The following is a 12,720-nucleotide window of genomic DNA, read 5'->3' on the forward strand; positions in this document are numbered from 1 at the left end:
GTCACTTGTACACATGGCGCATCTTCATTGGCCTTTGATTTGACTAGGCATGCTGCATCATTATGACATGTGGCCTGATCCTATTGGATCCTTTGTTTGACTTGGCGTGCCAAATCATTTGACACATGGCACCAATAATGGGCCTCTTGGGCAAGACACCATCTTGGGCTTAATGAAATGGACTCGTCATTTATAGCCCAATTAAATGGGCTAGCTCAATAAAATCGGACCATTAATTAAAGTGAAACTTACATAAATAGCTACCTTTTAGTAGCTTGTAACAAGACATAGCTATAAAATTGTTATTTATTAAGCGTAGCTGGTTTTTTAGTTAAAACGCGTGTATTTCATTTTTTTGAAATATACTGAAATACAGCAAAATGCACGACAGTGATGAGTAAAATTAGGCCGTATTTATGGATTTTTTTTTTTAAAATTCAGGGATTCAGTTTAAATCTTCCCATTAATCACGCGTAACGAATGTTCTTCCATAACAGATTACGTATCTCTCTCCACTTTTATCACAAACAAAACTTTTTGAATTCAAAAAAATACTGAAGATCTAAAAACTCCCAACTACAGAAGAATCTCTTTGAGCTCTGTTTTCTACATTCAAATTCTTCAAAATCAAGTTGAAATACACTCAATAAGATACAAACGAGTGTATATATGGAATTTTAGTGAAGATTTTGTATTTCAGATTCTACAAAAGGTATGTTTCAAATTTTCAATGATTTGTGTGAGATTGTTTTTTGATTCAATTTTCTGTGATTGGAACGATTTTTTTTTTCCAATGCAGTCACTGTTCTTCTAGTTTTGATGAATTATCAAAACGAAACATGTCAAGCATAACAACAATGATCAGACACTACGGTTTTTTGAATGAACAGAATTGCTTTGTTACTTACAAACTAGACGCAGTTGTCTTCAAAGATTATTGTTCATACGGTGATTTGGTTGAAACTATAGCAATTCAGTTAGGTGTTGATATTAGCAGGAAAACGATATCAATAAAATATGATGTTGAATGAGACAATATGCCAATGGAAATACGCAACAATATGGGAGTAAGGGTGTATGTTGAGCTTAAGAGAGAAAACAGGGGGATTTGAAGCATATCTGTTGTGCGTTAGCATAACTGATAATGATCTTGAGAATTTTGTGTCCGGGGAATCCGCAGTTGGAGACGATATGTTTCAACTTGAATTTAATGATTATATGTATGCTATGGACGTAGTTGATTCAAATGATTTGGATGCATCGGATTGTGCTAAGGCTGTTGTTTTATTTGAAAACAACGATGACTTGATAATTTCGAACAAGGAACATAAGGATATTTTTGTTGATCAAATCTACAAAGCTAAGGACACTCTGAAGAATGTTATGGCGAATTATGCAATTCGCAAAAGATTCAATTTCAGGACAGAGAGGTCGAATGCCATAAGGTATGTTAGTCACAAAAAAATATGAAATACATTGAAATATACTATGAAATATATTGAAATATACTAAGAAATACATTGAAATACAGTGAAGTAGACTGTTGTATTGCCATTATATTTCAGTTGGATTTAATTAAATACATTGAAATACGCACTGTTTGAATTATTTAATTCCATTATGTAACCATTTCAGTAGATATAGACAATATATTTAGGATCTTGTATGTGTTTGAAACTTCAATCTGACTGTTCTTTTTTTGTATTGGTTTATGTAGTTACACTCTGGTATGCTGTTCAACTGATTGTCATTGGAAATTCAGAGCTTCAACTATTGCGAACTCTGAAATGTTCATAGTGAGATCTTTTCATGACGAACATACGTGTCCATTGAAGGACAAAGTGTATTCCCAAAGGCAAGCAACAAGTTGGTTGATTGAGGCGTCAGTTGTTAAGCCAAAAATAGCAAATCACAAGAGGAAATATACACCTGGTGATATAGTAGACGACGTAAAAAATGAGTATGGCGTTGATGTTTCTTATATGACGGCCTGGAGGGCTAGAGAAAAGGCAATGAATGAATTAAGAGGGGAACCAACAGAATCATACAAGAAGTTACCGGGATATATGTACATATTGGATAAAACATACCCTGGATCACATGTGAGAATGCACAAATCACAACAAAACGAATTCTTGTATTTGTTTATAACACTTAAAGCGTTCATAAAAGGCTTCGAGTGTTGTAGACCAATAGTTGTAGTACATGGTTCCCACCTTAAAACTACATATAACGGTACTTTTGTATCAGCCAACACGTTGGATGGTGCAGGTAGATGCCAAAATGTTTAAATACATTTTTTTCTGCTTTTGGTATATTTCGTTGTATTTCATTCTATTTCCAATATGCTTTATGCTATATTTCACTGTAATAATACACAAAACATGTATGTGCAGGTAATATTCTACCATTGGCATATGGTATGATAGATTCAGAGAACGATAAGTCTTGGACCTGGTTCTTTGAGCAGTTCAAACAAGCTTATGGGAATAGGGATAACATGTGTGTTGTATCAGACAGACATGAGAGCATCATTAAGGCGGTGAGTAGAGTGTATCCAACTGTGCCACATTTGGCGTGCATATGGCATTTATGGAAAAATGTGACCACGAAATACAAGTCGAATGGTGAAGTATTGAGTCCTGTATTCTATGCACTTGCAAAAGCATACACACAGGCTGAGTTTGATAAGCTGATGGAGAAGATTGAGAAGGTTGATTTTCGAGTAAAAGAGTACTTGGAGGATGCTGGAAGGGAAAAGTGGGCTCGACTGTATTCACCCGTTAACAGAGGATGGACAATGACCTCAAATATAGACGAATGTATTAATGGAAAATTGGTAGCAGCAAGAGAGTTGCCTGTTTTCGATTTTCTTGAAGAAGTGAGGAAGATGTTTGGGATATGGAATTGCACTAATAGGAGGAACGGTACATACACATTCAAACCAAAGATAGTGATTAAGACGTATGATGTGCCGGTGGATCCTCTGCCTGACGAGAGTGAGTGGAATATTCCCAAACACATATGCGATGAAGTTGTTTTGCCACCAAGATACAAGAGACCCCCGGGAAGGCCAAAGAAAAAGCGAGATAAACCATTAATGGAGACGATGATTGGTAAACGTAGGAATGCTTGTAGTACTTGTGGACGTCTTGGTCACAATAGACGTTCTTGTTCTAATGAGCCACGTAAGAAGTAGATGTTTAGATTGTAATTGTTTTTTTAAAAAAAAACACTTATCCCCAAAAATATTAAACAAAGAAATTTTTTGTTCATCGTTGTATTCTGTAATTTTTGTCCTTCATTTTCATAATAATATTGCATACAATTCGGTGTTAACGGACGTTAAAATGAAAAATAAGTGAAATGTTTAAGAAATATTAAGTTGCATTAGGCCTATATAGACAGGAATACAATGAAATATATCAGAAACTATTTCATAAAAAATGCACAGTGGGTATATACATTGGAATACATTGAAAAACACTGCAAAAGTTGTTTTCATTAAAACAATAAATATAAATATGAGAGGCTGAATCAAAAAATAGTCGTGATAGAAATTAGATAAGTCATTGATGAAAATACACTGCAATTTGTCAACTGGAATACATTGAAATACACCAGAAGTATTCCAGTTCACCTGGAATAATTTGTCGAATTGAAGAGTGGGTATATAACATTGGAATATATTGAAATACACCAGAGGCTGTTTTCATTAAACGATAAATATAAATATAGGAGACTTAAACAAAAAATAGTCGTGAAAGAAATTAGTTAAGTCATTGATTAAAAAACACTGCCATTTGTTAATTCTTAACAAAACAGCACAACAAAATGTACAAAAATGGTCAGCAAAACAATACTGTGAAAAACGATTCAACATTAAAACCTAGTGGACTAATTAACAACTATTGTGTCGACCGCGTTGTAATCTATGGCTGGCCTAACTGGTCTTGGCGGCAGTTCATTGTCACTGAAGGCATTCAAATCAACCTTTTGCCATCTGTATTCCCATAGTAATGCCCCGTATCTATTACGTAGTGTTTCTGCATCAATTTCAAATGGAACGCCTCGTCCAGAACAAAAGTATTCAGCAAATGCGGCAACATACACACCACAATCGCTGAAAATAAAAAATAAAAATGATTATTGGTTGAGAATTTTGAAAAAAAAAATGAAACTCTGATGTTGAAAGACATACATGCTGCCACAGGCTTGTTGTGGCAAGTCGTTCACATACATGACATGAAAGTCATCAGTCTGTTGTTTGCCCTTGTATGATGGGGGGTTAATCCAATCGATGCCTTTTTTTTCTCGTAAAATCCAGACAAATGTAGATGATGTGGCAATAGGGTAGCTATCTTGTGTATTTCTCTTCTAACAACACCATCATGACCAACAACTCGGTATGAGTTGTAGATGTACAGACGCCTGCACGTAAAAGAATATTACATCAGCTCGGTTAACAGGTTGGTAAATTAAATTTCATACGGACCTTGTGTGATAGAAATACGAGGAAAATACAGGGAGATATGCAGTTTTAATGAGTTTTTTTTTTAAAAAAGTAGGGATACCTATCAGTGAATGGCACTACAATCAAGATCCAGTGATTTTCCTCTTTGATGTTGACAGGGATGAGAACACAATCAACTGTATGCCATGGCACATTAGCCAGCATCCTATGCTCGTTAATGTACTCGCATATTTCGTTCTCCGAACTGGCAACACTACTGGTCCCCTCCGGATTAGCATATGCACGATGAATTTCATCAATTTTGGAGAAGAACATACAGTCAACAGTTGTGAATTTGAATTTGTTATCCTTGTCGTACTTGCCTTTCTTCCGTAAGTAGTAGAAAATGACATCAATATGCTGTTAAAAAAAATGAAATAAGTTTAATGCATACTGGTAAAAAAAATGAAATAAGCTTCTGCAGAGAAATATGCAGTTTGAATGAAGTAAATACATAGAAATAAGAGGAACTATAGAGAAATACATAGAAGGAATATAGAGAAATATGCTTTAAAAGACAGATAGATAGACAACTGTAGAATTAAGGAGTAAAAAAGGAAATGGGAAATATAGCACCTCATCATTCCAAGACTGGCCATTCATCGATAAGAGATAGAACCAGTTTTTGTCATCAACATGTAACACACCAAAATTGAAGCCAAAATTGATGTCATCTGGACCCAAAGATTGCTTATTCTTTTTGTAACGACTTTCCTTACCCTTTCTAAATAACAACAATCAGTTATTTTCAACGTAAACAGTTTACTTTGCTGAAAGAATGAATATATAAATTAAAAAGGTAAATACGTTCAAACTTACTTTTTATCATGCCTTAGAAGCAGATCATGTTCAAGCCAATTCCGGTATTGTTGAATAAGCGAAGTATTTCGCGAGCCATTAATTGGATCTTCAACAAATGGATGCTTCTTTTTAAAAATGGAAGGTGTGGGGTCTTGAACAGAAGCTTCTACAGAGCCGTAATTGGTCATGTAAGGTGAACTGAAGTATTTACTAGGTTTGACTATCCTAGTTGGAATAACATCTAGTTGAGCAATTACAACTTCCGCATTAATCACTGGCTCTTTTATTCCTTTGTCAGCAGACATTACTGGCATAACAAATCCTTTGTGACCCGTTTGATGAAACACAGAGAATCCTGACGAACCTATTTGGCTTGGTAACATTTCGTCAAGGATCAACTATTGTGACTTAGTAATGTTGTCATCGAACCTAGGTGGAGTCTCTAAAATTGAATGATCAGTGATGTCCCCGGGTTGTATTCCCGCACCTGCTTCTGGTACACGAGTTTCTAGAGGCAACTCAATGAGCATCTCTGCGACCATTCCCTAAAAAAAAAAAAGATTTAATAAATGTTAAGTATAGCAGTATCTTGAAAAGATCTATAAGATTGAATGTAAAATTTACCTCTGTTGAGTTGAAAGATCCTTCGTCCGCCCGATTAATCTCTTCAGATGAAGCTTTACGTGTATCTGCTCTTAAATTTCCGACGGTCACTACAATTTTCGGAACTTCCTCATGTAACATTGGTGCAACACCCTTTTGAATAAGAAAAAATCAAAATTTAAAACAAAATCATAACATAAAAATATAAGGTTGGAGAATTACTAAATACACAGAAATAGCGCCAGGATTAGATTGATTATGTGGGGGTAGAAATACATAGAAATACAGAGACATACAAAAAAAAAAAGTATATCAGTGAAATACAAACGAAACGCCATATAATACAAAAGTTTGTAAAATAGAAAATACCGAGGAAAACATAACTTTAAAATTATAGACTGGAACATGACAACCATATACTTTTTTGAGCATACAATGCACAACAACATAACTTTAAAAGATGGATTTCATGTCACAAACTCATTTTACCTTAATTGACTCATCATCATGTTTCGGTGGAGATGTTTGAATGGTAGAATCATGACGTAAGTTTTCTTCAGGCGTTAACTGTAGCCCAGCATCAGTTTGATGCACCGGCGCCTCACTATCGGCAACCTTCACATAAAAAAAAATGAATTAATATAAATTGTATTTCGCAATAAGAGTCTAAAATGTTAGTTCAATTCCTATTTCACACATTTACCTTGTCCACATAATTGTTCACCTTGATTGCTTCAAATAGCTTCTTGAAGTTGTCATCCATGAAAGTTCGAAGCTTGGACAACTCACTTGTGAACTCACCAACGACCTAATATTTAAACAAAAATAGTATTTCAATTTGTTTAGAAACAGTAAATTAAATTCACCAATTTTTTTTTGTTTCGTAACTAAAATCACTTACTGATTCCTTGAAAACTTGAAAATCTTTCCTTAGCAATTGCATTTCCTCTTTCATAGATACAGTATGGACATCACGTAGGACTGTGGTGTTTTGGGGTCGATTCATTTGTTCATTCAACTTTGGTGAAGCAGACTTTTGTAAAATAAGCTTTTGAGCAACCTTTTGATCCTTGTGACTCTTCTTCAAAGTTGTCTGTGGTTCGGTGTGGATTTGTTGTTTCTTTGATGTGGAAGCTGTTGCAGGAAGTTCTCTGCGTCTCTTTGAAGGTGGAGAATCTGTCTGATTCATCCGTTGTTGCTGTTTGCCCTTAGAAAGGTGGGGGGCGGGGGGGGGGGGGGGGGGGAGTAGTACTGAAATCATCATAGTCATCCACTGGCATATCTATGACTTGGGTACCTTCATGGGCATCAACTAAGACATTTTTGTCTACTGTATCTTGACAGACAACAACATCGGGCAATTGGAGGCTCTCCAACTCACTGCTAATGGGGATTGTATTTGCAAATGTACAGCTCTAAAGAAGAAAGAAATAAATATTTCTCTGAAATACAGAGAAATACACAGAAATATAGTGAAATGTAAAAAAAAATATAGTGAAAATGCAAAAGGAAATACACCGAAATATAGTGAAATACAAATAATCAGGAAAAAAACCACCAGAAAAGCAATAATACGACAGTAGAACAGTGGAGTACAAATAAAATGAGTAAGGCATAATTGCAAAATAAAATGCTATGAAAAAACATAAAAATAAGTTAGAGTGTTCGAATATTACCGACTGTTTGCCGTCTCTAAAAATGCCTTCCATCAAAATATTGTATTTTGGCTGACTGTCGATGGACCTCCAATTCAACATTCTTGGAATGGAATTTCCGGATTTAATAGCGAGATACGATGGAACTCTTGAACAACACTCATAAAGCCAAACTTGCATAGCCAATGGCATCCCATGGATCCTATAATACTGTGTTATGGCAGAATACTTCTTGCTGATGCTTCTAATCAACTCGTTAAAAGCTTCTTTGCCCCATGGATAATCTACATACCTTCCATCGTCAACCACTTCAAAATGAACCCTTGGTATATTCGTTTTCCTAGGCTCACCGCAAAAGATGTATGTATTTATAAAAAACAGAATTGCAAACTTAACAGCGTCCTCATCATTATCTCCCCAACACTTATTCTTAAAGCAATCAATGAACTCCAATCTTTTTACTTTACTCCTAGTTCCACCAAAATATACATCTATAATCCTATTCGGCTTTTCCTCATCGTATGTAAATTGACCTTCATCGGCTACACAATTTAGCCCGCTCATAAGGGCAAATTCTCTCATGGTAAATCGTAATACGGTACCATTTATATCAATTGTAAAGCAATCAGAAGTGCTCTCCTTGAGCTCTCTTACCATGAAGCACCTAAAAATCTGTGCTTGAACCTCCAGGTGCTGCATTCCGATCAATTTCCCAAATATTGTCTTGGAAAAGATCTCTAACTGTGGAACAGTTAGCTTACTCTTGATATCTTTGAACACCTCGATATTAGTGTACCGTTGCATCGATGGAGCCTCTTCAGGATAACTCTTAACATAGAATTGAGTTTCCTAAAATAAAAATGCAACACTAAGTTAAGGCTGAAACAATTGTATAAAACATAGACACACACAAGAAATATACTGAATTGCATATCCAAGAAAAATATACACACAAAAAAAATATTGCATAACACAACTAACACAGCTTTTAAAATCAATAAGTACAGAATAGTAAACATATGTACTTGTGAAAATACATAGAAATATAATGAAATACAGTTAACTACGAACACAACTACCACAGTTATGTTGTATATGATATAAACTACAGTTGATGCACATATACATTTTATTAAATACATAGAAATATATTGAATTGCATATCCAATTATGTTGAAATATACAGAAATATAGTGAAATACAAAACAACAAAATCGAAAAATTTCATCAATACCTATTCATCCTCTTCCAGATCTACATCTTTAACAACATTTTTACCCTTAACGTCTGAAAAAGGCTTGGTTACTTTTCTCTTATTTTGTTGAGCAACTTTAGAACCTTTTTTGACTGGTACATCATCTTTTGGCTTGCTTGGTTTTGGAACTTCAGTTGGTTGAAGTTGACGCATCCTTGATGGGTCATGAATCTTCTTGCTTCTTCTCTTAGCAGCAATTTTAGCATATTCTCCTGCAATTGCAAGTTGTTGTTGTGAAAATCCCAAAGAGAAACTAGGACCATCATAAACATGAGGACTACCTCGAGTATTCCTGCTTGGAGTATCTCTTTCCGCCATTAAAATGGAGAATTAGATCTTGTTTTAAACACTCTAACAATGGCTGAAAACAGGAAAAAAAAAAAAAGGAATGAAAAGAAACAAAGAAAACGATGAAATATAAGAATAAATATAGAGAAATACAACAAAGAAAGTAAAAAAATTCTAATAAATTATCAAAATTCGTTACCTACACTGTGTGGGTAACGATTAAGGAAGATGGAATCGTGCTAATAATGATGATAGATAATGGGCGTTTAATACGGTTGAAAATATTGAAGATGGGAGAGAAATTAATTTGAAAAGAGAAGAGATTGGGAGTTATTGGGGAACGTGGGCCGTAAGTTTAGGGGAAATACAGAGGCGCTTGTAGATCAGTTATAACTGGTAATTTTGAAATTAGTTTAAGCTACTAAAATAAATAAAATAAAAGGTAGCTATTATTAATAAATAAGTCTTAGAGGTAGTTATGTCCAGTAAATTTTCCTTAATTAAAATCATATTTATTGGACTTAAATAATTAATCCAATTACATTAGCCTATTATTTATTTGAACTAATATATCTTGAATTTAATATAATCCAAGTTATTTTTCTGATTTAATCCAACAAATTTTCTGTACTTGCAGCAATACGAGACATAACATGCAGCAGGTAAGTTTTTGAGAATAAGGCAATAAAGAAGGATCTTACCCGAGATACAGTTCAAATTGGAATGTCATCTTTGGTATTTTCTATTCTTTTATCTATAAAATTATAAGTTTTCTTCTTCTTCAACTATTCTAGCATTCTTCTTGGCAGCACCTTTTTTTCCATTTCATGCAAAAATTCTTTACTTTTAATACCGGATTGACATACGAACATTGGGCTCTAACTATCACCATTTGAGAGAAACTTTTTGTATGTATGAGGTAGTTCTTCTGTCCTCTTCAACTCACAATCATAGCATTCTCTAACGATTTTATTGCTTAGTTAAATATTCCTTAGAATGTAAAATTAGTTTGTAGTTTTCAAAATACATTTTAATTGATAAGAAAGTTGTTTATTAATCAAGAGAAAATAAATTTTGGTACTTTTCATAAAATTAGTAAAAGTAGAAAGATTATTTTAAGGAAAGCTAATAATAGTTACTGATTTCGCGGAGGAATTGAATAAGTAAAGGTGAAAAAAAAAGGAGAGCGCGGAAAAGGGAAAATCAGGAAATAATGTTAGAATGATACAAAGAAGGGTAGGATTACAACAATAACAACAACATACCCAGTAAACTCCCACAATGTGGAAGGGTAGGATTACCTGAACGAAATTTATTAAGATGACAAACAATAGGGGAAAAGACAAGAAAACGAAGGATAGATAATCAAGAAAATGACAAAAAAGGAAAAGGGAGATTTAAAAGATGTAAGGTATTGAAAATATGATCAAAGAATTATTTTGATTTTTCTAAATTAAATTCCTAAAATTATGAAACTAATTTAACTTAAAACTATTTAATAGAAACATTAACAAAATAATTAAGACCGGAGGGTCAAAATTAAAGAGGGTTATTTCCTTGATATTGAATTTGTTGAGCTGCGTTTTCTTTTTTCAATTGTATCAACCTTGAAAATATAATTAGAAAAACAAATAGTGTTAGTTGAAGAATAGAGAAAAGATAAAATTAATCCATCGGGTTTGATATTTTTAATTATTATCTTTTAACAATAATCATTTTGCCATTTTTAATTTTCTTGAATGACCGCGCAAAGCGCGGACAAATTCACTAGTACCTAATAAATAGCTTGTTAAGGATAGTGCCAAGTCAACAAGCACGAAGTAAAATAAAACGAACGGAGTACTATATTTGTTATTATACAATTTGATAAAATTCATGTAACTTTAGAGTCATAGTTTCATTTCCAATCAAAAAATTTATTAGGTCTTACTAATTAGTACCTCATATTCTTGTCTTTGAGTGTATTTAGTATGAAGAAAATTTCATGAAAATTATTTAAAAAACATTTTCCAGAAAAATAAGTGTGTTGTTTACTTATTTTCTTATCTTCGGTACGTAAGCAAAAAAATATTATGCTAAAACCATTTGTATATAACCTTGATAATTACTGTGGGAGGTGGGTGTGGGGTGTGGGGTGGGGGTTGCTGGGGATGGGCCTACTTTGGTGGAGGTGTATTGAAAGGTGGGGAGGACGCAATAAATGTGAAAGCCACTTGTGGAACTTGACTTTCCTACTTCTATTAGGGAAGTCATTCTTCTCATTTTAAGGAACTTATTTTTCTAGAAAAAATATATTTTAAAATTTTTGATCAACTAAACATGAAAAAATTGAAAAACATTTTCTGAAAAACATTTTCCTTCATATCGAACACACCCTTTATTTGTTTTAAACCTTCCAATTTTTGCTTCTTTAGGGAATATGGAATCTTCTGTCACTTTGTATTTATTAATTCTTCTTCCTTCCTCATATATAATTTATTCTTTAAAAAATATTATGTGACTATTTTTTTTTAATAATTATGAAGACTTACCAACAAGACATGATTAATGTGTCACTAGATTACATTAATTATGCAATAGAAAAGCATGACATAACTTATACTTTTAATCAAATTTACTAATTTTGCATCATAAGTTTGAGTCCGAGCTTAGCACGGACCTCATGCAACTAGTTTTTATCAATATAGACACACTGACCTAACTATTAATAAATGACACATCTAGACCATTTCACACAAATATGACCCTTACATCTTTAACAAAGGTGTTCATGGTCCGAGATGGTATTGAAAATCCGGTTCGATAATTTCAATTTTAAACTTTTAAAAATATTATATTATTATCGTACCAGATTAATTTGATATGGTTTGCTATTTTTAAAATTAATTTTGGTAATGTGCGATAAAATAAGTCGGTAGCTGTAGTTTGTGCAACTTCGACTTACATACAATAGATAATTATGATTTCAACTTTAAAGAAAACATCTCAACAATATATATTAACACCTTACACATACAAAATACACAAAAAAACCAAAATCAATTTTCTTCGTTGACTACTTATCACAGAAAGGATATTCCAATCAAGACAAGATATTGCTATAAAAATTACGTTAATCTAACAAGTAACAAATAAAATGGAAACAACGCTAACAAAAATCAAAACCAAAATAAAAAACAACAATCGTTGACTACTTATCACAGAAAGGATATTCCAATCAAGACAAGATATTGCTATAAAAATTACGTTAATCTAACAAGTAACAAACAAAATGGAAACAACGCTAACAAAAATCAAAACCAAAATCAAAAACAACAAAAAAAGAAAGAATACCTAAGATTAAGTTGGATGTCTGAACAAACAATACTATGAAAATTTCTGAGATGACACTAAAAGAAATTTGATTTATGACTATTTTATTATTTAATTTATAAACATTTGTTTATTTCTTCAAATATATAATTATATTATAAGTTTAAAATATTTTCTGATCACGTAAATTTAGAATTTTATATATTTTATTAGCTTATATTTAGATCAAAAATATATTAACATTATATCATATAGTATATATATATATATATATATATATATATATATATATA

At 32.9% G+C, this 12,720-nt stretch overlaps 1 protein-coding gene across 1 annotated transcript; it reads left to right on the top strand.

The window, feature by feature from the left end:
* Nucleotides 1-1,077: 1,077 nt before the first annotated feature.
* LOC132639646 (uncharacterized) lies at nt 1,078-3,199 on the top strand. Its single transcript, XM_060356086.1, has 3 exons — nt 1,078-1,445; nt 1,718-2,271; nt 2,397-3,199. The coding sequence occupies exons 1-3, from the start codon at nt 1,078-1,080 to the stop codon at nt 3,197-3,199; spliced, it is 1,725 nt and encodes a 574-aa protein (XP_060212069.1).
* The last annotated feature ends 9,521 nt before the right edge of the window (nt 3,200-12,720 follow it).

Source organism: Lycium barbarum, chromosome 5 (assembly GCF_019175385.1).
Source record: "Lycium barbarum isolate Lr01 chromosome 5, ASM1917538v2, whole genome shotgun sequence".
In the NCBI taxonomy this organism is placed as follows: domain Eukaryota; kingdom Viridiplantae; phylum Streptophyta; class Magnoliopsida; order Solanales; family Solanaceae; genus Lycium; species Lycium barbarum.